Source organism: Saimiri boliviensis, chromosome 2, assembly GCF_048565385.1.
Source record: "Saimiri boliviensis isolate mSaiBol1 chromosome 2, mSaiBol1.pri, whole genome shotgun sequence".
Taxonomy (NCBI): Eukaryota; Metazoa; Chordata; class Mammalia; order Primates; family Cebidae; genus Saimiri; species Saimiri boliviensis.
In genome coordinates this window covers 4052772-4076603 of record NC_133450.1, presented here as the reverse complement: position 1 = coordinate 4076603, position 23832 = coordinate 4052772, and the positions used below count along the sequence as shown (strand labels likewise).

The 23832-nt window shown below is 41.6% G+C and overlaps 1 protein-coding gene across 3 annotated transcripts in view; it reads left to right on the top strand.

The window, feature by feature from the left end:
• Positions 1–23832, top strand: part of EDC3 (enhancer of mRNA decapping 3) — a 65257-nt gene that overhangs the window by 4761 nt on the left and 36664 nt on the right. For 2 of the 3 annotated variants that reach the window (XM_003944784.4, XM_074392665.1), the window contains 2 exons: positions 18186–18367; positions 21844–22163. In XM_003944784.4, the coding sequence (XP_003944833.1) occupies positions 18204–18367; positions 21844–22163 (484 nt within the window). In that variant the 5' untranslated portion in view covers positions 18186–18203. Of the gene's footprint in view, positions 1–16170; positions 16249–18185; positions 18368–21843; positions 22164–23832 lie in introns of all 3 variants that reach the window. The other variant, XM_074392664.1, reaches the window with a different exon arrangement.

The window sequence follows — 23832 nt, the reverse complement described above, 5'->3', positions numbered from 1 at the left end:
TGAGGCAGGAGAATCGCTTGAACCCGGGAGACAGACATTGCAGTGAGCCAAGATCATACCACTGCACTGCACCCCAGCCTGGGTGACAGGGTGAGACTCTGTCTCCAAAAAAAAAAAAAAAGAAAAAGAAAAGAAAAAGCAGCCATAGACAATATGCAAGCATTTGAATGTAGTTGTGTTCCAATAAAACTTTATTGGTAGCAGACCAGATCAGGCCTAGGGCTGTAGTTTTCCTCCTCATCCTAAAGTAGTATATTTTATGCTTGAAAATTTTAAATTGATCATCTGGTTATCCACGCAGATCAGGTTTATGAAAGTAGTGTGGAAGTTGATTCCCTTGCTTGCATATCTGGACTTGATTTCCAAGATGTTGTAGAAGGAATTCATGTATTTTTGTGATTTTGTTTGGGTGAGAAGGGAGGTGGCCCTTCCCTCACAGTATTTTCCGGGGCCATAACTTAAGTTCTCTATGTGACCAGTATTCTTTCTGCCAAAAGAAGACATTTGAACTAAAATTTTTCATGTAGTCGACACTATATGGATTATCTCATTTAATTTAAAAATAATCCATATAGTGGTTCTGTGAGATAGGGGTATAACTGGCATAATTCTCTACAGATGAGGCAGTTGAGACTGAGATTAGGTAATTTGCCCAGGTGGTAGTACTGGTTAGTAAGGAAGTACAGAAGTGAATGGGTACTGTACTGTGATGTCTGATTTCTGTTTTTTGAGACAGAGCCTCTTGCTCTGTCACCCAGGCTGGAGTACAGTAGTGCAATCTTGGCTCACTGTAACCTCCACTTCCCACCACTTTTGACTAATGTTTAGTGTTTTATCTAGAGACAGGGTTTTGCCATGTTGCCCAGGCTGGTTTTGACCTCCTTAGGCTCAAGCAGTCGGCCCTCTTTGACCTCCCAAAGTGCTAGGATTCCAGACACTAGCCACCAGAGGCATGAGCCAACCACACCCAGCATGATTTCATAATTTTATTCTCTTTCCACCTTGCTGCCTTTTATGGAAGATAGAGGTTTAGTACTAGGATTGTGCTGGATTTCTTTTTCTAGGGGTGGAGGGTGGAAACAGTTTTGCTACGTTGCCCAGGTTGGTTTGAAACTCCTGGCCTCAAGTGATCTTCCTGCCTCAGCCTCCCAAAATGCTGGGATAGGGATGGAGCCATCATGCTTAGTTGGATATTTTCTTTTAAGATCTCTGCCATTCCCAAGATTTTGATTCAACAAACGCCTTTCTTGTTGTGTGGAACAATTCCTAGTTTTTCAGAAATCTTTAACTACTCACTCATCTACAGCTGTTAGTTATAATTGTTTTTAGCAAGCCAAGGGGTTGTTCATTGGATCTGAATGCTGTGAGTTCTGTCTTATGTGGCACAGGAGATGAAAGTAGCTAGATTTGTAATTGGCAACTTGTTTATTTGTAATTTATGGATCATTTGGGCAGCTGCCTCAGTAATATAATAAATGGAAGAGTGTTTAGCACTACCTGACTGTTATCCAAAGGCTTATCAGAGTAATGATAAAGCCCCATTACTTATCTGGCATTCAGTAGTCTGGAAATCCTGATAGTTCAGTATTTGAGCAAAATAGTACCATAATTAAAAATAATATAGAAAATCCTGATTATGATTACGTGACATCTGTGGCTCCCTTCCTAGCTACACAGATTGTTAGGATAGATTTTAATAGCAAGTTGGCAACATAAGTGTTAGTTAGCTGCACCAACATGGCATTAAAAAAAAAAAGTCTTACATTGGTGAATACTACACAGAAGAATTAGTTCTTTTTAGAAGTGGAATTGTTTGAAGGATTCATTGTCATGAATAGGCTTTACAGGGAAGGGGGGGGTGTGTGTGTGTATAATTGTACTTCACATCCTGTCACCAAACATCAAGAAGTAGTAGAGGAATGTATTAATGAAATGAAAGATATTCCAATAGTATAAGAGCAAAGTGATAAGTGAATTAAAGTGTCCTTACCTGGAGGTGTTTAAGAAATAGAGGCAGAAGGAAGACAATACTAAATGAACTTTAGTAGGAAGTTTTGGACTGAATAGTAATTCACAACATTTCTGAATTCAATAGTCATTATAATTTTAGGAATAATTTATTGGGAGAAAAACTGTCAATGAAGCAAGAGTACTTAAGAAGTGTGTTTAGGCCGGGCGCGGTGGCGCAAGCCTGTAATCCCAGCACTTTGGGAGGCCGAGGCGGGTGGATCACGAGGTCAAGAGATCGAGACCATCCTGGTCAACATGGTGAAACCCGTCTCTACTAAAAATAGAAAAAATTAGCTGGGCATGGTGGCGCGTGCCTGTAATTCCAGCTACTCAGGAGGCTGAGGCAGGAGAATTGCCTGAACCCGGGAGGCGGAGGTTGCGGTGAGCCGAGATCGCGCCATTGCACTCCAGCCTGGGTAACAAGAGGGAAACTCCGTCTCAAAAAAAAAAAAAAAAAAAAAAAGAAGTGTGTTTAAGAAAACATCAAAACCATTGCACCCCTACCAGAATGAGTAAGTTAAAGAGAACAATAGTACCAAGTTTGGGCAAGATGAGGAGCAAAATGAACTTTCTTGTGGTGAGTTGTGTAAATGTAGATGGTAATATAAGATGGTACAACCACTTTGGAAAACGAAGTTCCTAATAAAGTCATAAATATAATATAACTTCCTGTGTTATATGTCCCACAGAAGTGGGACATAAAACATTTGTCCACAAAAATATATTGTATACAGTGTATAAGAATATTATTTGTAATAGCTCAGAACTAGAAATAACCCAACTGTATATCAGCAGTAGAATGGATAAACACATTGAAGCATACTTACAGAAAACAGCACAGCCATGAGAAAGAATAAATTTCTGTTGCATCCAACAATAGGGATGGATCTCACAAATGTACTTTTTTTCTTGAGACAGTGTCTCGCTCTGTCATCCATACTGGAGTGCAGTGGCAGGATCTTGGCTCACTGCAACCTCCACCTACCCAGATCAAGTGATTCTCGTGCCTCAGTCTCCTGAGTAGCTGGGATTACAGGCATGTGCCACCACGCCCAGCTAATTTTTTGTATTTTTAGTAGAGACAGTTTTGCCATGTTGGCCAGGTCAGTCTCGAACTCCTGACGTCAAGTGATCCACCTACCTTCGTCTCCCAAGATGCTGGGATTACACGGGTGAGCCACCACACTCAGCCTCACAGATGTACTTTTGAGCAAAAGAAGCCAAATACTCTAACAGAGAACCTTTATGATTCTGTTTATATGAAGTTCAAAATCAGACTCAAATAATTTTTCATGATGTGAGAATAATAACTACCTGTAGGAGGAGGCAATGGAGCCTTTGAGATGTTGGAAATAGTCTCTCTTGTTTGGAGTGGTGGTCACATGGGTGAATTGATATGTAAAGTTTCATGGAAGTGAACACTTAAAATATGTAGACTGACTTACTGTATATGTTCTACTTTGACAAATAAAAGACAGCAAGATTGGTTCCTTAGAGCTCCTATGGCTCCTGTACCTCTTTTGACATGAAGGTGTTAGCTCTATAATTGATAGAACCCCTTCCCTAGTCTTATTAGGAACCCAGTTGATGGCACTGTACTTGTTTTAGATTTACTGTTTTCTGTAAATAACAGGGTTTTCTTTATAACCTTTTTGATGAGTTTTGAATAATGCATTAATGTATTTTGTCAAGGGAAGTTTCTGAGGAAAGGGCAGTTTGTTACACATTCAGTGGTTACATTTTTTAAAGTTTCTATTAATATTAACTACAGGCCGGGGCGCAGTGGCTCACAGCTGTAATCCTAGCACTTTGGGAGGCAGAGGTGGGCGGATAACCTGAGGTCAGGAGTTCGAGACTAGCCTGGCCAACATGGCGAAAAACCATCTCTACTAAAAGTACAAAAAACTAGCTAGGCATGATGGTGTGCACCTGTAGTACCAGCTACTTGGGGTGGCTGAGGCAGGAAAATCACTTGAACACAGAGGCAGAGGTTGTGCTGAACTGAGGTGGCACCACTGTACTCCAGCCTGGGTGACAGCAAGACTCTGTCTCAAAAAAAAAAAAAAAAAGAGAAAAGAAAAAAAGATATATATATATCGTAGAAAAACACTTATTAACTAGTATCCACATTTTCAAAGTATTAAAAATTATATTCAGTTACTGTTACCATAATATAAACTTTAACGTAAACATCAGTGTCTTGTTGAATAAACAAGTAAAAGCCTTTTCATATCTGGTTAATTCCTGGTGCTGTTTATTCTGCATCTAAGCCTAAGAGTAGAATTATGATGGATTACAAATTATAGGAAAGGAAACTAACTCATACTTTGGTGACATTAGGCGAAGGTTGATCGGGAAGGGAAGAGAAGCCTAAAATGTGTATTTTGTGCCCATTTACCATCATTATTATTGTCAAAATTGTGTTGCACTGAAAATTCACCCAAGGGCTTGATGCGATGGCTCAAGCCTGTAATCCCAGCACTTTGGGAAGCCAAGGTGGGCGGATCACCTGAGGTCAGGAGTTTGAGACCAGTCTGGCCAACATGGTGAAACCCTATCTAATAAACCCTATCTAAAAAAATACAAACATTAGCTAGGTGTGGTAGTGGGCTACTCTGGAGTCTGAGCCAGGAGAATTGCTTGAACCTGGAAGGTGGAGGTTGCAGTGAGCCAAGATCACGCCACTGCACTCCATCCTGGGCAATAGAGCGAGGCTCCATCTCAAAAAAAAAAAAAGAAAATATACTCAATCTCACCGAATCTCAGATTCTTACAGATTTGTTGATCATTGTTGCAACTCAGTGATGGGTATGTGGGGGTTCATTGAGTCATTCTCTCTGCATTTGTTATGTTTAAAATTTTCTGTAATAAAGTGTAAAAACAAAAAGCCTTATGGGTGAGCCTACTAATTCATTGTTCTTTTAATCTTTGGTTCTATCAGCATAGTTTTATGATACTTTTTCAGTTAGGTCACTAGGTAACTAGAGTTTGATTAATCCGTAGAGCTGGACTCTTTTAGACTTCATGTTTCTGATGAGACATAATCTCTCTCTCTTTGTTTTCTTTGTTTTCTGAGACAGGGTCTCTCTGTTTTGCCCAGGCTAGTCTTGAACCCCTGGACTCAAGTGATTCTCCTGTCTTGACCTCCCAAACTGCTGGAATTACAAGCATGAGCCACCATGCCCAGCCAAGATGTACTCTTACCAGAGGAGTGCTTTATTTATTTATTTTTTCAAGATGGAGTCTTGTTCTGTTGCCCAGGCTGGAGTGCAGTGGTGTGATCTCAGCTCCTGAGTAACTGGGATTACAGGTGTGCGCCAACACGCCTGGCTAATTTTTGTGTTTTTACTAGAGACAGGGTTTCACTGTATTGGCCAGGCTGGTCTCCAAATCCTGACCTGGTGATCTGCCCATCTTGGCCTCCCAAAGTGCTGGGATTTCAGGTGTGAGCCACCACCCCTGTCCCAGGAGTGCTTTATATGCTTTTATTTTGCCCCTTTCCCTTCTTTTATTTATTTATTTATTTATTTATTTATTATTTATTTATTTTTTTTTTTTTTTTGAGACGGAGTCTCGTTGTTGCCCAGGCTGGAGTGCATTGGCGTGATCTCGGCTCACTGCATCCTTTACCTCCCAAGTTCAAGTGATTCTCCTGCCTCAGCCTCCCAGGTAGCTCCCAATTACAGGCATGCGCCACCACACCCAACTAACTTTGTATTTTTAGTAGATAGGGGGTTTCATCATGTTGGTCAGGCTCGTCTCAGAACTCCTGACCTCATGTGATCCACCTGCCTCGGCATCCCAAACTGCTGGAATTGCAGACATGAGCCACTACACTCAGTCAGGACATACTCTTTTTTTTTTTTCTTTTTTTTTTTTTTTTAAAGCGTAGTCAAGTGACATGCTCTTTTACCAGAGGAGTGCTGTATATGCTTTTTTGTCCCTTTCCCTTCTTTTAGACTCTACACTTTATGTATGTATATGTCTAAAATTAGTATTTGAAACCAGCTTCAAGTGCTGGTTTCTTTTTTTAATGTAAAAACACTGAACCAGTGTTTCACTTTGTGCTTAACATGTGTATTTATATTCATCTGCCAGCTATTTCCTGACTTCCTTCTGTGTGTAGGGAAGTGTTAGGTTTCGTATCTTATATAGGATTTTGCATAGAGTATGCTTAAGGATACTGTATTTTTAGAACCGTTTTCAAAAAGAGGCAAGACATTTAGATGTAAATATATAGGTAATCTAGATTTTGAGTGATTAACTTCTGTCACATTATTTCTAATTCATTCATTGATTGAATAAATATTTATTGACTTACTCTAGACACTCTTACTGACTGAACAAGACAGACAAGGTCCTTTGCCCTGTTCTGGTGGGGTGACACACACTATATGTCTCTATTTTTTGTTTGTTTTTTGAGACAGGGTCTCTGTCATCCAGGCCAGTAGGGTGCAATGGCATGATCATGACTCTTTGCAGCCTTGACTTCCTGGGCTCAAGCAGTCCTTCTGTCTCAACCTTCTGACTAGGTGTAGCTTGTATTACAGGCATGTGCCACTATGCCTGGCTAGTTTTTAAAAATTTTTTTTGCAGAGATGGGATCTCCCTGTGTTACCTAGGTTGGTGTCCCGCCTCGGCCTCCTAGAGTGCTGGGATTACAGGCATGACCCACCATGCCTGACAAACACACAAAAGATAATTCATATAGTGATTGATTTTGAGATCATAACAGGAGTTGAGGTGTTGGAGAATAATGATGAATAGCCACGTTAGATTGGGTAGACAGGGAGGGCTTCTTTGACATGGTAGCATTTTACCAGATGCCAGAAAGGCAAGATGGAACTAACCATTCATAGAGCTTGGGGAAGTGCTTGAGGAATTCCTTGTGCAAAATTAGGGAGGCCTTGCCCTCCCAAAGTGCTAGAATTACAGGCATGAGCCATCATGCCCAGCGTAAAAAATTATTTTTAGTTGTTTGCTGCTATTATATAGAATATAGTTGTTTTTTCTACATTGAACATATATCCTGTGACCTTGCCAAATTGCCTTATTCTAGTAGGACTTTTTTTTTTTTTTTTTTTTTTGAGACGGAGTTTCGCTCTTGTTACCCAGGCTGGAGTGCAATGGCACGATCTCGGCTCACCGCAACCTCCGCCCCCTGGGTTCAAGCAATTCTCCTGCCTCAGCCTCCCTAGTAGCTGGGACTACAGGCGTGCGCCACCATGCCCAGCTAATTTTTGTATTTTTAGTAGAGATGGGGTTTCACCATGTTGACCAGGATGGTCTCGATCTCTTGACCTCGTGATCCACCCGTCTCGGCCTCCCAAAGTGCTGGGATTACAGGCTTGAACCACCGCGCCCGGCCTCTAGTAGGACTTTTTATGGATCGACTATATACAGTCAGTTGTATCATTGCAAATAAAGACAGTTTTACTTTACACTTTTTTTTCCTGGCTAGGACCTGCAGGAAAAAATGCACTGGCCAGGACCTGCAGTTGAATAGAAGTAGAAGTGGTGAGAGTGGACATCCTTGCCTCATCCCCAGTATTAGGGGAAAAGCATTTATTTCATCCCCACCTTTTTTAAAGACAAGGACTCAGCTGGGCATGGTAGCTTAGACCTGTAATTTTAGCACTTTAAGAGGCCAGAGTAGGTGGATAGCTTGCTCAGGAGCTAGAAACCTGGGCAACATGGCAAAACCCCTTCTTACAAAAAATACAAAAATTAGCCAGGTGTGGTGGTGTGGGCATGTAGTCCCAGCTTTTCAGGAAGTTGAGGTGGGAGGATCAATTGAGCCTGGGAGGTCAAGACTAGCCTGGGCAACAAAGAGACCCTGTCTCTACAAAATATGTAAAAAATTAGCTGGATATGGTAGCACATACCTATAGTCCCAGCTACTCAGGAGGCTGAGGTGGGAGGATCACTGGAGCCCAGGAGGCTGCAGTGAACCAAAAAAGAAGAAAAGAAACAAAATAGATAAAATAAAGACAGTGTCTGGCTCTGTTGTCCAGGCTGGAGGGCAGTGGTATGATCATAGCTCACTGAAGCCTCAAACTCCTGAGCTCCATCATCCTCTTGCCTTGGCCTCTGAAAGTGCTAAGATTACAAGTGTGAGCCACCACACCTGGCCTATTTCACCATTAAATATGATGTAAGCTGTAATTGTTTTAGAGATGCCAGCTTTCCCTCCCCTTTTTAAATATTGTGAATGATTGTTAAATTTTGTCAAATTATCTTTCTGCATTTATTGATATGATTATATATGATTTCATCACTTATTTTGTTAATGTGATGGAAAGCATTGATTTTTTTTAATTAAACTTCTGAGATAGTTGTAGATTCATATGCCATTGTAAATAATACAGAGATATTCTTTATATCTACCAGTTTTCCCAGTTGGTAACATCTTGGAAAACTATAATACAGTATCACTACTAGGATATTGACATTGATATAGTCAAGATGTAAAATATTTCCATTACTACAAGAGTCCTTCATGTTGCCAGTCTGTCACAGTGAGGGCAGTGGCATGACTTCAGCTCACTGTGACCTCTGTCTCCTGGGTTCCAGTGATTCTCCTGCTTCAGCCTCCCTAGTAGCTGGGACTACAGGCACTCACCACATGCCCAGCTAATTTTTGTATTTTTGGTAAAGATGGGGTTTCACGATGTTGGCCAGGCTGGTCTTGAACTCCTGACTTCAGGTGATCCACCCTCCTCAGCCTCCCAAAGTGCTGGGATTACAGGCATGAACCACCGTGCCCGGCCCTGTTCTTCATTTCTATAGCTTTGTCATTTTAAGAATGTTACACAAATGGAATCATGCAGAATACAACCTCTTGGGGTAGGCATTTTTACTTTTTGTCCCATGGTCGGGATGTACCACTGTTTCTGCACCTATTGAGGTCATCTTGGTTGTTTCCAGTTTGTGGCTTTTTTGAGTGTGATATAAACACTTATGTATATAGGTCTTCCTTTCTCTGGGATAAACGACCAGGAGTACAACTGCTGGGTCTATTCTAGTTGCGTGTTTAGTTTTCTGGAGTTTTTCCTCTGTTGCTCAGGCTAGAATGCAGGGTTCGATCATGGCTTACTGCAACCTCCACTTCCCGGGTTCAAGCGATTCTCATGCCTTAGCCACTCAAGTAGTTGCAGTTACAGGTGTGTGCCACCGTGTCTGGCTAATTATTGCATGGTTTTTTGTTTGTTTGGTTTTTTTTTAGTAAACTGTCAGGGTGTTTTCCAAAGTGGCTGTACAAATTAATAGTTGTACTAGCAATGTATGAGTGATCCATTTTTTCCACATTCTTACTAGCACCTGGTGTTATCACTGTATTTGAGCCATTTTAAAAGATATGTCTTCTAGATACTGGTCCTTTGTCTTTGTCAGATAATGTGATTTGCAAGTATTTTCTCCCAGTCTGTCGCCTGTCTTTTGTGGAATAAAAATTTTTAATTTTCAAGAAATCTAGTTGATCAGCTTTTCTTTTTATGGATTGTGTTTTAGGTATCAAGTCTAGGAACTCTTTGCCTACCCCTAGATCTTGAGGGTTTCTCTTATGTTTTTTCTAAAAGTTTTAGAGTTTGATGTTTTACACTTAAGTTCATGATCCATTGTTGGAAACAGATGTTCGGTGCCACAAAGAAAAATTAGCACTGAGACAAAGGATTTCTTCGCAAAGCAATTTTTACTTCCTGCACTGCAGGAAGGGTATGCTCACTAGCCATCTTGCCTTGAGAGTACAAAGAACAAAGGAAAAGCAGACATTTATTCTTTACACATTAGGGGTTGTCCTTATTGCTGTGTCTGATTTCCATCGGTTGGAGTCAGACCTCATGATTTAAACTAAAACCTGATTGGTTAATAACTCAAAACTTTTTTAAACAGGTAAGGGCTGTAGGCTATGAGCTGGGACATGCCTATGAGTACATCCAGCACAGGTATTTTGGATAAAGTACAAGGACATAGAATATACTATGCTCCTATAAGCGTGGCATGTCTAACAGCTGCATAGGATAGAGCTTAACATAGAGTTGTTAGCAAATTTATTCTTTAACAAGAAAAACTTTGAGGAGAGACTTTTCTACTTCCCACAATTCCCCTCTGTTTTACTTTATAATTTTCTTCTTCAAACTTTTTTTTTTTTTTTTTTTTGAGATGGAGTTTCGCTCTTGTTACCCAGGCTGGAGTGCAATGGCGCCATCTCGGCTCACCGCAACCTCCGCCTCCTGGGTTCAGGCAATTCTCCTGCCTCAGCCTCCTGAGTAGCTGGGATTACAGGCACGCGCCACCATGCCCAGCTAATTTTTTGTATTTTTAGTAGAGACGGGGTTTCACCATGTTGACCAGGATGGTCTCGATCTCTCGACCTCGTGATCCACCCGCCTCGGCCTCCCAAAGTGCTGGGATTACAGGCTTGAGCCACCGCGCCCGGCCCAAACTTTTTTTAATGTCTTAGCTTAATTGTTCTGCCTGAGTTTCTAAAAGAAAAAGCTTCTCTTTCTTTTTACACTGTTTCTTTTCTTAGTTTTACTTTCTATCTCTCTCTTTTACACTTAGTCTGTCAGAATCTTCAGCATGCTTTAAATTTCTTTCTTACTTTTTTAACATTTTGCTGGCCAGAGCTGGGCTTGCCTTAGGCTGCCGTAGTCACTGCTTGTGCTTCTGGTCTTCTCGTGCGCCTGTGGCCTCCTTGGGGCACAGGTGGCCAGGCAGGGAGAGCTGCACATGTCTGCCCCACATGGCCTCTGACCATCTTGCTGCTGCAGCTGTTGCTCAGCCAGGTTGTTCCAGCCTCTCCCCTTGCCTCTGTGGTAGTCCTGGCCATGGCCAGGGGCCTTGCCAGCAACCTCCACTGCGCTGCTTTATGCTCAGCCCCAGGCAGCTCCCAGCGTTCCTCAGGTGCACCACCCTGCGCTGGTGGGTGTGCTGCCACTCAGAGCAACCTGGCCCCTGTGTACCTGCAGCCTTGCCTCCGTGGGCCCTGCCCCATAAGGGTGGCTGACCCAGCTGCAGGCATTGCTGCAGCTGCCTCAAGGGCCTTTACTGGGGCTCCTCTGGAGCTGTCTTGGCCACGCTTACCTTTCCCCTTCTTGATTTTATCCCTGTTTTAGACTGGTTGCTGGTTAGACTTAACCTCTTATCCTAGAGATTTCTTGCCTATTCTGTTTTCCAAAGCCTTGCCATTCTTTTTCCCCAGGGAGGATTTTAACTAACCCCCTCCCCTGAAGGTCTCTTTCACTTCTTTTTACTTTCTATTTGCTCTTTCTGACCTCTCAGCCATATGAAACTATCGCAGATCTTTCAGAGAGGAACCACTCACACACTTACACTTACTTAACCTGTAGAATTTTGACTACCAACGAAGTACTTGGTTTACCCTCTTTGTGACATTTCCTACCTTGGTTTGTGCACAAAGTTTGAAGCCTTTTTTCCTCCTTGCTGAGAGACCAGGTTGATTTATCCCTCACACCAGATAGGTCTTGGCTCTTGGCCTGTCACAACAAGGAGGGGCGGTTAGGTGCCTCCTCACAAGAGAGAGGACTGGAGACCACCCTGGAAGGGAATGGGTCCCTTCATGGTCGCCAAATTTGTTGGAATCAGATGCTTGGTGCCACAAAGAAAAATTAGCACCGAGACAAAGGATTTCTCAGCAAAGCAATTTTTACTTCCTGCACTGCAGAAAGGGTACCCTCGCTAGCCATCTTGACACAAGAGTACAGTGAATAAAGGAAAAGCAGACATATTTATTCTTTACACATTTGGGGTTGTCCTTACTGCTGTGTCTAATTTCTGTTGGTTGGAGCCAGATCTCAAGATTTAAACTAAAATCTGATTGGCTAATAACTGAAAACTTTTTAAACAGGTAAGGGGCATGGTCTCTGAGCTGGGACATGCCTGTGAGCACATCCGGCACAGATATTTTGGTTAAACTACAAGGACGTAGAATATACTACATGCCTGTAAGCATGGCACGTCTAACAGGTACTTAGGATAGGGTTTAACAAAAAAGTTAGCAAATTTATTCTTTAACAAGAAAGGAAACTTTGAAAAAAAAACTTTTCTACTTCCCACATCCATTCTGAGCAAATTTTGTATAAAGTGTGAAACTTAGTGTGAGGTTCATTTTTTTTTGCTGATGGATTTCCATGTGCTCCAGCACTGTTTGTTGTAAAAGCTGTGCTGCCGGCATTGAATTGTTTTTTGCACTTTGTCAGAAATCAGTTGGGTATATTTTTGTGAGTCTATTTCTGGGTTCTGGCTTCCATTTTATCAATTTACATGTCTGTGCCTCTGCCAGTACTACGTAGTCTTGATTATTATAGCTGTGTAAGTCTTGAAATCAAGTAGACTGATTGTTCCTAGTTTCTTATAAAATGGTTTAGTGGCTGGGTGCAGTGGCTCATGCCTGTAATCTCAGCACTTTGGGAGGCTGAGGTGGGTAGATCACTTGAGGTCAGGAGTTCAAGACCAGCCTGGCCAACATGGGAAAACCCCCATCTCTACTAACAATACAAAAATTAGCCAGGCAGGCGACAGGCACCTGCAATCCCAGCTACTTGGGAGGCGAGTTAGAGAATTACTTAAACCTGAGAGGCAGAAGTTGCAGGGAGCCGAAATACCACTGCACTCCATCCAACCTGGACAACAGAGTGAGACCCCATCCCCCCAAAGAAAGAAATTGATTTAGCTATTTTAGTTCCTTTACCTTTCCATGTAAAGTTTAGATATATCTGCATATTTTGCTGGGATTTTGCAAAGAATTGCATTGATTTCTTATACCAATTTGGGGAGAATTTGCATAATTTATGTTGAGTCTTTTAATCCATGAACATGTTATACCTGTTATATTTAGCATTTTTATTTTTTTTCTCAGTGTTGCATAGTTTTCAGTATACAAAGCCTGTACCCCCCCCTTTTTTTTTTTTAGATTTAGACCTAGTACTGCATTTTTTGAGCAATCATAAATGGTACTATATTTTAAATTTCAGTGCTCATGTGTTCATTGCTGGTATACTGAAATAAGATTGACTTCTGTATGTTTATCTTGTATCCCACAATCTTGCTGAACTCACTTGTTCTAAGGCTTTTTGTAGATGATGGGGGTTTTCTACATAGACAGTCATGTCATCTGCAAATGGAGACAGTTTTGTTTTTTCTTTTCCAACCTGTATACCTTTTATATCTATTTTTTTGCCTTACCGCGAGAACTTCTAGAGCTATGTTGAGTTAGAGTGGTGAGAGTGGACATCCTTGCCTTGTTCCTGTTCTTATAGGGAAAGCATTCAGTCTTTCCCCATTTAGTATAATGTTAGCTGTAAGGGCTTTTTAGATGCTCTTTACCAGATTGATGAAGTTCCTCTCTGTTCCCATTTTTCTGAGAGGCTTTGTGAAAAAAAGAATGAATGGTTGTTAAATGTTGTCAAATGCATTTTCTGTATCAGTTGCTATGAATATGTGTTTTTCTTATTTAGCCTGTTAATACGGTAGATTATATTGACTGGTTTTCTGATATTGAGTCAGCATTGCATCCTTGGAATAAACTCCACCTGGGTGTGGTGAATAATTTTTTTTTTTTTTTACCCCAAGATGGAGTCTTGCTCTGTTACCCAGGCTTGAGTGCAGTGGTGTGCTCTCAGCTCACTGCAACCTCTTCCTCCTGGATTCAGGGAAATCTCCTGCCTCAGCCTACCAAGTAGCTGGGATTACAGGTGCCCACTACCACACCTGGCTAATTTTTGTATTTTTAGTAGAGACAGGATTTCATCATGTTAGCCAGGATAGTCTTGATCTCCTCACCTCGTGATCAGACCACCTCGGTCTCCCAAAGTGCTGGGATTACAGACGTGAGCCACCACACCCAGCCTAAAATTGATTGATTTTTAAAATATCAGACCAACTTTGCATTCTAGGAGTAGAGACCTAAATATACATGACATATTAGACTTTTAAAATTTATTGCTGGATTTGATTTGTTAATATCTTCTTGAGGATTTTTGGTCTATATTTGTGCAGGATGTTGATCTTTTTTTTTCCACATCAGAGTTATGCTAGTCACATTGAACAAATTGGGAAGTATTTCATTCTCCTGTGTTTTTCTTTCTTTTTTTATTTTTGAGACAGAGCCTCACTTTGTCACCTGGGCCGGAGTGCAGTGGTGCAATCTTGGCTCACTGCAATCTCCACTCCTGGGTTTAAGCCATTCTTTTTTTTATATTTTTGGTAGAGATGGGGTTTTGCCATGTTGGCCAGGCTGGTCTCAAGCCCCTGACCTCAAGTGATACACCCTTCTCAGCCTCCCAAAGTGCTGGGACTATAGGTGTGAGCCACTGCACTCAGCTGGTTTTCGTTTTTTTCGTTTTTGCTTTTGTTTTTTTTAAAAAAGGAGTCTCACTTTGTCACCCAAGCTGGAGTGCAGTAGCGTGATCTTGGCTCACTGCAACCACTGCCTCCCAGGTTCAAGCAATACTCATCTCAGCCTCCTGAGTAGCTGGGACTACAGGCGTGTGCTACCATGCCTGGCTAATTTTTGTATTTTTAGTAGAGACAGGGTTTATTTTGTATTTTCAGTAGAGACCATGTTGGCCAGGCTGGTCACAAACTCCTGACCTCAGGTGATCCGCCTGCCTTGGTCAAAGTGCTGGGATTACGGGCATGAGCTATTGCATCCAGCTTCATTCTCCTGTGTTTTCTAAAAGTTTGTATGAGATTGATATTAAATTTTTCTAAAATGTTTGATAAAGTTAACTGGTAAAGCTATCCAGTTCAGACTTAGTTAAAAAGAAAAAGCCAGTAAAGCTATCTAGGCCTGGATTTTTCTTTGTAGGAAGGCTTTAAGTTATATAATCAATTTTTTTTTTTTCTATTGAATAGACTACTTTTTAGAGCAGTTTTAGTTTCAGGGAAAAAATTGAACCCAAAGTTCAGAGGGTTCCCATATATCTCTCTGTTGCCCCCCCCAACAAGCCTCCTCTGTTGTCAGCGTCCACACCAGTCATGTTTGTTACAGTTGGTGAACCTACACTGACATCATTGTCACCCAGAGTCCGCAGTTAACATTAGGGTTTCCTCCTGGTGTTGTCCATTCTGTGAGTTTTGAAATGACACGTATCTACCGTTATAGTAACATTCGCCTCCCCTGCCACCCACCAGCCACTGGCAACCACTGAACCTTTTATTGTCTCCATAGTTTTGCCTCTTCCAGAAAAGCTGGAATCATACAGTATTTTTCCTTTTCACATCAACTTGTTTCACTTAGTAATATGCTCTTAAGTTTCCTCCATGTCTTTTCTTTTTTTTTTTTTAAGACGGAGTTTCGCTCTTGTTACCCAGGCTGGAGTGCAATGGCGCGATCTCGGCTCACCGCAACCTCCGCCTCCTGGGCTCAGGCAATTCTCCTGCCTCAGCCTCCTGAGTAGCTGGGATTACAGGCACACACCACCATGCCCAGCTAATGTTTTGTATTTTTAGTAGAGACGGGGTTTCACCATGTTGACCAGGATGGTCTCGATCTCTTGACCTCGTGATCCACCCGCCTCGGCCTCCCAAAGTGCTGGGATTACAGGCTTGAGCCACCGCGCCCGGCCCTCCTCCATGTCTTTTCATGACTTGATAGCTCATTTCTTTTTTGTGCTGAATAATATTCCATTGTCTGGATATGCCACAGTTTATTCATCCATTCACCTACTGAAGGATGTCTTGATTGCTTCCAAATTTGAGCAGTTCTTTAGAAGACTGGTGATGTTTTTGTGACCAGAAATATGCCATAGAAACTAAACTCATTTATATCAAATAGTCTGTGGTAAAATTGGTTTCATTATGTGTTGATTTACTTAAAGTCACAGTTACCAAGAACCTGTCTACTATGTTGAGGTCAGGAGTTTGAAACCAACCTGGCAACAAGGTGAAACCCTGTCTCTACTAAAAAAAAAAAAAAAAAAAAAAATTAGCCAGGTGTGGTGCCGTGCACCTGTAGTCCTAGCTACTTGGGAGGCTGAGGCAGGAGAATTGCCTGGACCTGGGAGGCAGAGGCTGCAATGAGCTGAGATTGTGCCACTGCATTCCAGCCTGGGCAACAGAGCGAGACTCAGTCTCAAAAAAAAAAAAAAGAAAAATGCATACTCAAGTGGCTGCATTATTTTGCATTCCTGTCAGCAGAGTGATGGTTTTTGATGCTCCACCTCCTCGTCAGCATTTGGCGTTGTCAGTGTTTTGAAATTCTGGCCATTTTGACAGGTGCGTAGTGGCATTTCCATTAATTCCCTAATGACATGATAGAGCACCTTTTCATATGCTTGCCTGCCGTGTCCATGTCTTTGGTGAAGTGTCCTTTTGGGTCTCTTGGCTCATTTCTTTTTCTTTTCTTTTTCTTTTTCTTTCTTTTTTTTTTTAAGCCGGCATCTCGCTCTGTCACCAGGCTGGAGTACAGTGGCACAATCTTGACTCACTGCAACCTCCACCTCCCAGCTTCAAGTGATTCTTCCACCTCAGTCTCCCAAGTGCTCACCACCACACCTGGCTATTTTTTTTTTTTGTATTTTCAGTAGAGATGGACTTTCACTGTATTGGCCAGGCTGGTCTCTAACTGTGATCTGCCTGTCTGGGCCTCCCAAAGTGCTGTGATTACAGGTGTGAGCCACTGCACCCGGCCTTACTCATTTCTTAATCAGGCTGTTTGTTTTCTTATTGTTGAGTTTTAAGGGTTCTTGGTATATTGTAGATAACAGACCTTTTATTAAATATGTCTTTTTACAAATATTTTCTCCTAGTTTGTGTCTTGTCTTATTCTCTTGATAAATTCAGTTTTTAAAATACACATGCAGCTGTTCAGATTTTTTCTTATATAAGTTTTGATAACTTTTGTCTAAGAATTTCCCCATTTTGTCTAGTTGTCAAATTTACTGGGGTAAAGTTGTTTTTTAATGTCTATGATGTCTCTTTGTTCATTTCTGATATTAATAATATGTGTTTTATCTTTTTTCTTGATTAGTTAGGGATTTACCAACTTTATTATTTTCAAAGAACTAATTTTATTTTTCTTAATTGTTTCTTATTTCATTGGTTTCTGCTCTTGATTTCCTATTAACATCAGGTTAATCTGTTCTTTTTTTTTTTTTTAAACTGATATTTAAGATGGAAGCGTAGGGGCCGGGCGCGGTGGCTCAAGCCTGTAATCCCAGCACTTTGGGAGGCCGAGGCGGGTGGATCACGAGGTCAAGAGATCGAGACCATCCTGGTCAACATGGTGAAACCCCGTCTCTACTAAAAATACAAAAAAATTAGCTGGGCATGGTGGTGCGTGCCTGTAATCCCAGCTACTCAGGAGGCTGAGGCAGGAGAATTGCCTGAACCCAGGAGGCAGAGGTTGTGGTGAGCCGAGATCACGCCATTGCACTCCAGCCTGGGTAACAAGAGCAAAACTCCGCCTCAAAAAAAAAAGGAACAAATTACTTTTACGCACTGTATTAAGCACATCATTCAGAAGTTGATGTTTCATTAACAGGTGGGAGGATTGCTTCAGGCCAGGAGCTTGACACCAGCCTGGGCAACATAGCGAGACCTCGTCTCTACAAAAAACTTTTAAAAATTAGCTGGGCTTGGTGGCACCGGACTGTAGTCCTAGCTACTCAGGAGGCTGAGGTTGGAGGATTGGTTGGGCCTGGGAGGTTGAGGCTGCAGTGAGTTATGATGGCACCACTGCACTCCAGGCTAGGTGACAGAGTTGAGACTGTGTCTCAAAATAATAAAATTAAATAAAATTTTAAAAATAAAATACCCAGAATTTATTACTGTCATCAGCAAGAGGGGCATTATCAGTATTTTTTTTTAGTATATTATTTCTCAGGCACATATTCTCTTGGAAAGCATTTTGACAGATTTGTTAAAATACAATATAAACAGGTTATAGTTTGTATGATTTGATGTATGTAAGTACTATCTTTAATGTATGTGCTTTAAAGCAATTACAGATTTTTTGTATGTATTAAATAACATTGCTTATTAATATGCATACTCCTGAAAAAAATTATTTTTTTTATGATTTATTACCTCAGTTAACAATGTGATAGAATATATTTTATTAACCGGTTAGACAAAGCCTGATATATTTGCTTAATTTAATTAAAAGTTTGTGTTTTCAGCAAGGTACACTGAATAATTCCTTCTCTTCACAGTGGTCTCACATCTGAAACATGGCTACAGATTGGCTGGGAAGTATTGTGTCCATCAATTGTGGAGATAGCTTGGGTGTCTATCAGGGAAGAGTGTCAGCTGTGGATCAGGTCAGCCAGACCATCTCCCTCACCCGGCCTTTCCACAATGGAGTGAAGTGTCTTGTTCCAGAAGTCACCTTCAGGTGAGTGTGCTGGCTGATACTTCTAAATCCAACCTGGTAGTCTGTGGAGCTTGAACCTAGATCTGATTGCTGATATTCTGTTGCATACGGCTGCTTTTAAGTAGAGTCTTGCTAAGTGTGAGATTTTGGCAGTCTTAGGTCTTACAGTCCACCTGCTGTTCCCAGCGGGGACTTCGTATTGTAATTAGCTTCCGGCTAGTGTTTCTTATCCAGTGATTCTTACCAGTTCTCAGCCAATGATTCTTATCTTTGTTACGCATGCAATATTATATAAATATGTCGAATCAGAATAACCTTTTTCTTTTATGGTTTTAGATGTTCTTTCTTCTTGGTTTTGTATTTGTGTTTTCTCAATCTAAGGTCCTTATTGATTTTATTCCCATGCATAAGTGTTTCTGTCTTTGTAGGTTTGTATTATGATATTTCCCCAGAAGCACTTTGTAGCAAGTAGCTAAAGTCTTTCATTATGGAAAAGTCTTTTTCTTAGTATTTACCAACAGATTTCAAATTCACTTATTTCTTCACATTCTTCTTTTCACCAGTTTGGCAGATAGCCTTCCATTCTTCTGTACAAATAAAAAAAAAAATAGGCTGTCAGGCAAGAGCTTCCTGGATTTTCTGAGCAATTCCCTTCCTACACATACCAGCATATATATTGCTTACCTCCTCTGCAGTCTCTTCAGACATTCCCCATCTGCTGAGGGCTACCCTTGTGTATGCTTCGAGGCTGTCGCTTTCTATCTCCTTTGAGGCCTTGCTCCATCTCTTCTGTGTTTTCCATTTCAACCTGTATGTTGCTTCTCTCCTTTTTTTTCTTTTCTTTTCTTTCTTTCTTTCCTTTCCTTCCTTTCCTTTCTCTTTCTTTCTTTCCTTTCTTTCTTTCGACAGAGTCTTGCTGTTGCCCACGCTGGAGGGCAGTGGTGTGATCTTGGCTCACTGCAACCTCCGTTACTGGGTTTCAAGCAATTCTCCTGCCTCAGCCTCCCAACCAAGTGGCTGGGATTACAGGCACGCACCACCATGCCCAACTAATTTTTGTATTTTTAGTAGAGATGGGGTTTCACCACGTTGGCCAGGCTGGTCGCGAACTCCTTGCCTCAAGTGATCTGCCTACTCAGCCTCCCAAAGTGCTGGGATTATAGGTGTGAGCCACTGTGCCTGGCCTGTACTGCTTATTTCCTGATACTCATTCCTTGGCCTCCCCTGTATTGAAAACAACTCTCTCCCCGAGACCTTGCATTTGCCACTAGGTATTGTCATGTTGTTTCCCTTCCCTTTAACTCGTAATCCTTGTCAGAGCCAAATAGTCTGCTTTCCCTATCTTGTGTGGCTTCATTCTCTAGATCCTCCTTACCCTACTGTTATCTTTTTTTCTAACTTTATCATCTTGCTGGATTACCTTTTGCCAAGGTTACAAATAAGCTAATGGCCAAATTCACTGACAGTATCTCAATCCCAGTCTCATTTGAAGGCTCCCCCTGTTGGGTGCATTGGCTTATGCCTGTAATTCCAGCACTTTGGGAGGCCAAGGCAGGAGAATCACTTGAGGCCAGGATTTCAAAACCGACTGGTCAACATAGTGAGACCCCATCTCCACAAAAGAAAAAAATTTTAAATTAGCTGGGCGTGGTGGCATGTGCCTGTGTAATCCTAGCTACTTCTGAGGCTGAAACAGGAGGATCACTTGAGCCTAGGAGTTGGAGGCTGCAGTAAGCCACGATAGCACCACTGTACTCTAGCATGGGTGACAGAACAAGACCATCTCTAAAATAATAAAAATAAAATGCTCCCTAACTTTTAAACTACCGGTTTTTAGTTTCTCTGTAACCTCTTTGGCTTTTTTTTTGCATGTGTTCTACATATTCCTCTATTCCTCCACTTTTTTGTTGTTTTTTTATGTTCCTTTTCTTCCACTCACCTCTTAAGATTGAACTACTCAGGGTTTATCTTTGGTTCTTTTCTCAGCTTTTACTCTAGACAATCTCATGTGTACCTTATACATTAATGAGACCTCACATCTTGAATTTAGACCCATTATGAGCCAAACACCTTGTCTGCTGGTCATTTCCTTTGGATATCCCACAAGATATCTTAAATTTAAGATTTTTGGAGCTAGTCTCATTATGTTTTCCTGTCAGTTTCTTTTTCCAAGGGCATATCCATTATTTATGACTAATACGATCTTTCCCTCAGGTTAAAAACTTAAGAGTCATAATAAACTTCTTTTTCTTTAATCCTGTGTTCAATTGCCAGAATTCTATGGATTTGAAATGACTCTTGATCCCTTCTCCCTCTGCCTTTGCATTAGCACTTGCTTGGTTCATCCCCTCTTATTTCTTGCCTGGTCTTCTAACTGGTACCACTGCCTTTTGTTTCTTCTCCTTCCCTATAGCCACCAGGAAAATCCGTCGGAACCGTGATGTGGTCCCTGGTTACCTCTGCAGCCTTACTTCCTGATGGCCTTCCTTCACAGGCATCCTTCCCTTTAGTATCACCGTAACATTTGCAGTTCTTCACGTGGGCCCTATTTTCTACATGTCCTCAGTCTCTGAGCCCCTGCCTCAGATGCTTTCTCCCTACTGTTCTTTGCTTAGCCACTCATTCCACCTGCCCCGGCCAGACTTAGCTTAAGTATTGCATTCATCTCCACCAGACTAACTTAACGATTTTGCTTTTAGGCTCTCTAGTCTCCTATGTACACCTCTGTCATAACATTTAACACTTAAAAAAATTTCATGCCTTTTTTTTTTTTTTTTTTTTTTTTTTTTTTGAGACAGGGTCTCATTTTGTTACCCAGGCTGGAGTGCAATGGTGTGATCTCTGCTCACTGCAACCTCTGCCTCCCAGGGCAAAGTGATTCTCATGCCTCAGCCTCCTGGGTAGCTGGGATTACAGGTGCATACCACCACACCCAGCTAACCATTTCTATTTTTAGTAGAGATGGGGTTTCGCCGTGTTGACCAGGCTGGTCTTGAACTCCTGGCCTCAAGTGATTCTCCTGCCTTGGCCTCCCAAAGTGCTGGGATTACAGGCATGAGCCTTCGTGCCCAGCCCATTTAAGACTTTTGATTGACTCCACAACCAGACTGAGTTCCTGTGGGCATATAGTGTTTTCATCTCTGTATACCAGATCAAAATAGTTCCCAGTGCAGGGCTTACCATATAGTAAGTGTTTTATGTATATGCCTGTTGAATGAGCAAGAGAGTGAATGAATGAAGAGAAGCCATTAAACATCGTGGGACTATAAGATTAATACAGTTTTATTAGCAATAGCTTCTTTTTAAAGGCCAGCATTGTGTCAGTTGGACAGCTGGTGGCTGAGCCCTATGCTTAAGCATACAGCCCCCTTTGCTAGACTCTGATAACTCATTAAAATGCAGACCTGCAAAGGGGTAGCTGTTCACTAATGAACCCAGTTTCATCATTCTTATCACTATTATAATTTTGAGACTTGGACTCTTTTTTTGTATTTCAGGGCAGGTGACATTACGGAGTTAAAAATTCTGGAGATACCAGGACCTGGAGACAGCCAACATTTTGGAGACCTTCATCAGACAGAATTAGGCCCCTCTGGTGTTGGCTGCCAAGTGGGCATCAACCAGAATGGCACAGGCAAGTTGGTCAAGAAGCCAGCCTCTTCCAGCAGTGCCCCTCAGAATATCCCTAAGAGGACAGATGTGAAGAGCCAAGATGCTGCCGTTTCCCCCCAGCAGCAACAGTGCTCAAAGAGCTATGTCGACAGGCACATGGAATCCTTGAGTCAGTCCAAAAGTTTCCGTCGTCGACACAACTCCTGTAAGTAGGGTCAAGTTGATCTTTCTTCTCAATCTGGCCTCAGGGCTATAAGCTATAAGCACTGCTGCTCTTTAAACCGATCCTTTATTACTCCAGTACAATGGATGCTGGCTAAACTTCACAAAAATGCAACATGGTTCTCTCTTCCTCCAGGCCTAGTTCTTCAAGATGTTAAGGGAAAGGAAATAAGGTCTTAGAGATGCACAGGAGCTTGCTGCCCTCTCTTAGCACTTCCTACAGGAAAAGTCTGCCCAGAGTTTACTGAGACTAACAGCAATGTTTTAAATCCAGTAACTACTGGGCATGGTGGCTTGTACCTGTAATTCTACCTCCCAGGTTCAAGCAATTCTCCTGCGTCAGCCTCCCGAGGAGCTGGGATTACTGAGGCATGTGCTGCCATGCCCAGCTAATTTTTTTTTTTTTTTTTTTTTTTTTTTTGAGATGGAGTTTCACTCTTATTACAATGGTGCGATCTTGGCTCATGACAACCTCTGCCTCCCAGGTTCAGGTGATTCTCCTGTCTCAGCCTTCTGAGTAGCAGGAATTACAGGCATGTGTCACCATGCCCAGCTAATTTTGTATTTTTAGTAGACATGGGGTTTCTCCATGTTGGTCAGGCTGGTCTTGAACTCTTGTCCTTAAGTGATCTGCCTGCCTCGCTCGGCCTCCCAAAGTGCTGTGATTATAGGCGCGAGCCACCGTGCCTGGCTGCCTAGCTAATTTTTTTATTTTTAGTAGAGACGGAGTTTGGCCATGTTGCCCAGGCTGGTCTCAAACTCCTGACCTCAAGTGATCCACCTGCCTCAGCCTCCCAAAGTGCTGGGATTAGAGGCATGAGCCACTGCTCCTGGTCTAAAAAAAAATGTTTGAATGTATTTCAAGGTAGTTTCCCTTGGTACATATGAAACAAGGATCTAAAATGACAGTGTTTGCAAATGTGAGACTGAAATTCAATTGTGACTTCTGTATCCTTAGAAAAACTGTAAAATGCTTGGATAGAAAATGATTTTTTCCATTTAGACTTAACCTTCTCTATTTTACTTTATTTATTATTGAGATATAGTCTTGCTTTGTAACTCAGGCTGGAGTGCAGTGATCACAGCTCACTGCAGCCTTGAAGGGGATTCAAGCGATCCTCCCACTTCAGCCTCCTGAGTAGCTGGGACTACAGGTTTGTGCCACTATACCTGGCTAGTTTTTTTATTTTAGTAGAGACAAAGTCTCACTATGTTGCCCAGTGTGAAAATCTTTTCTTCTTTACCAGAAATTGTTGATTTGTTAGAAGTTCAAATAGTTAGGCAGTTTATAATCTTCCATGCACTTGGAGATGACCCTTATTGGCAATTCATAATATTTTTTCCTACCTATTTTTCCCCCTATTGTTAACATCTTACATTGGTATGGTACATTTGTTACAATTAATGAACCAGTGTTGATGCATTATCATTAAACAAAGTCCATATTTTATTCAGATTGCCTTAGTTTTTACCTGATGTACTTGTTCCAGGATTCCGTCGGCATATCACATCACATTTGGTAGTCACGTTTCTGCTTAGTTCTGACAGTTTCTCAGACCTCCCTTGTTTTTGATGACCTAGGTATTTTGTAGAATGTCCCTCAATTGATACTTGATGTTTTTCTCATGATTAGACTGGGGTTATATGTTTGG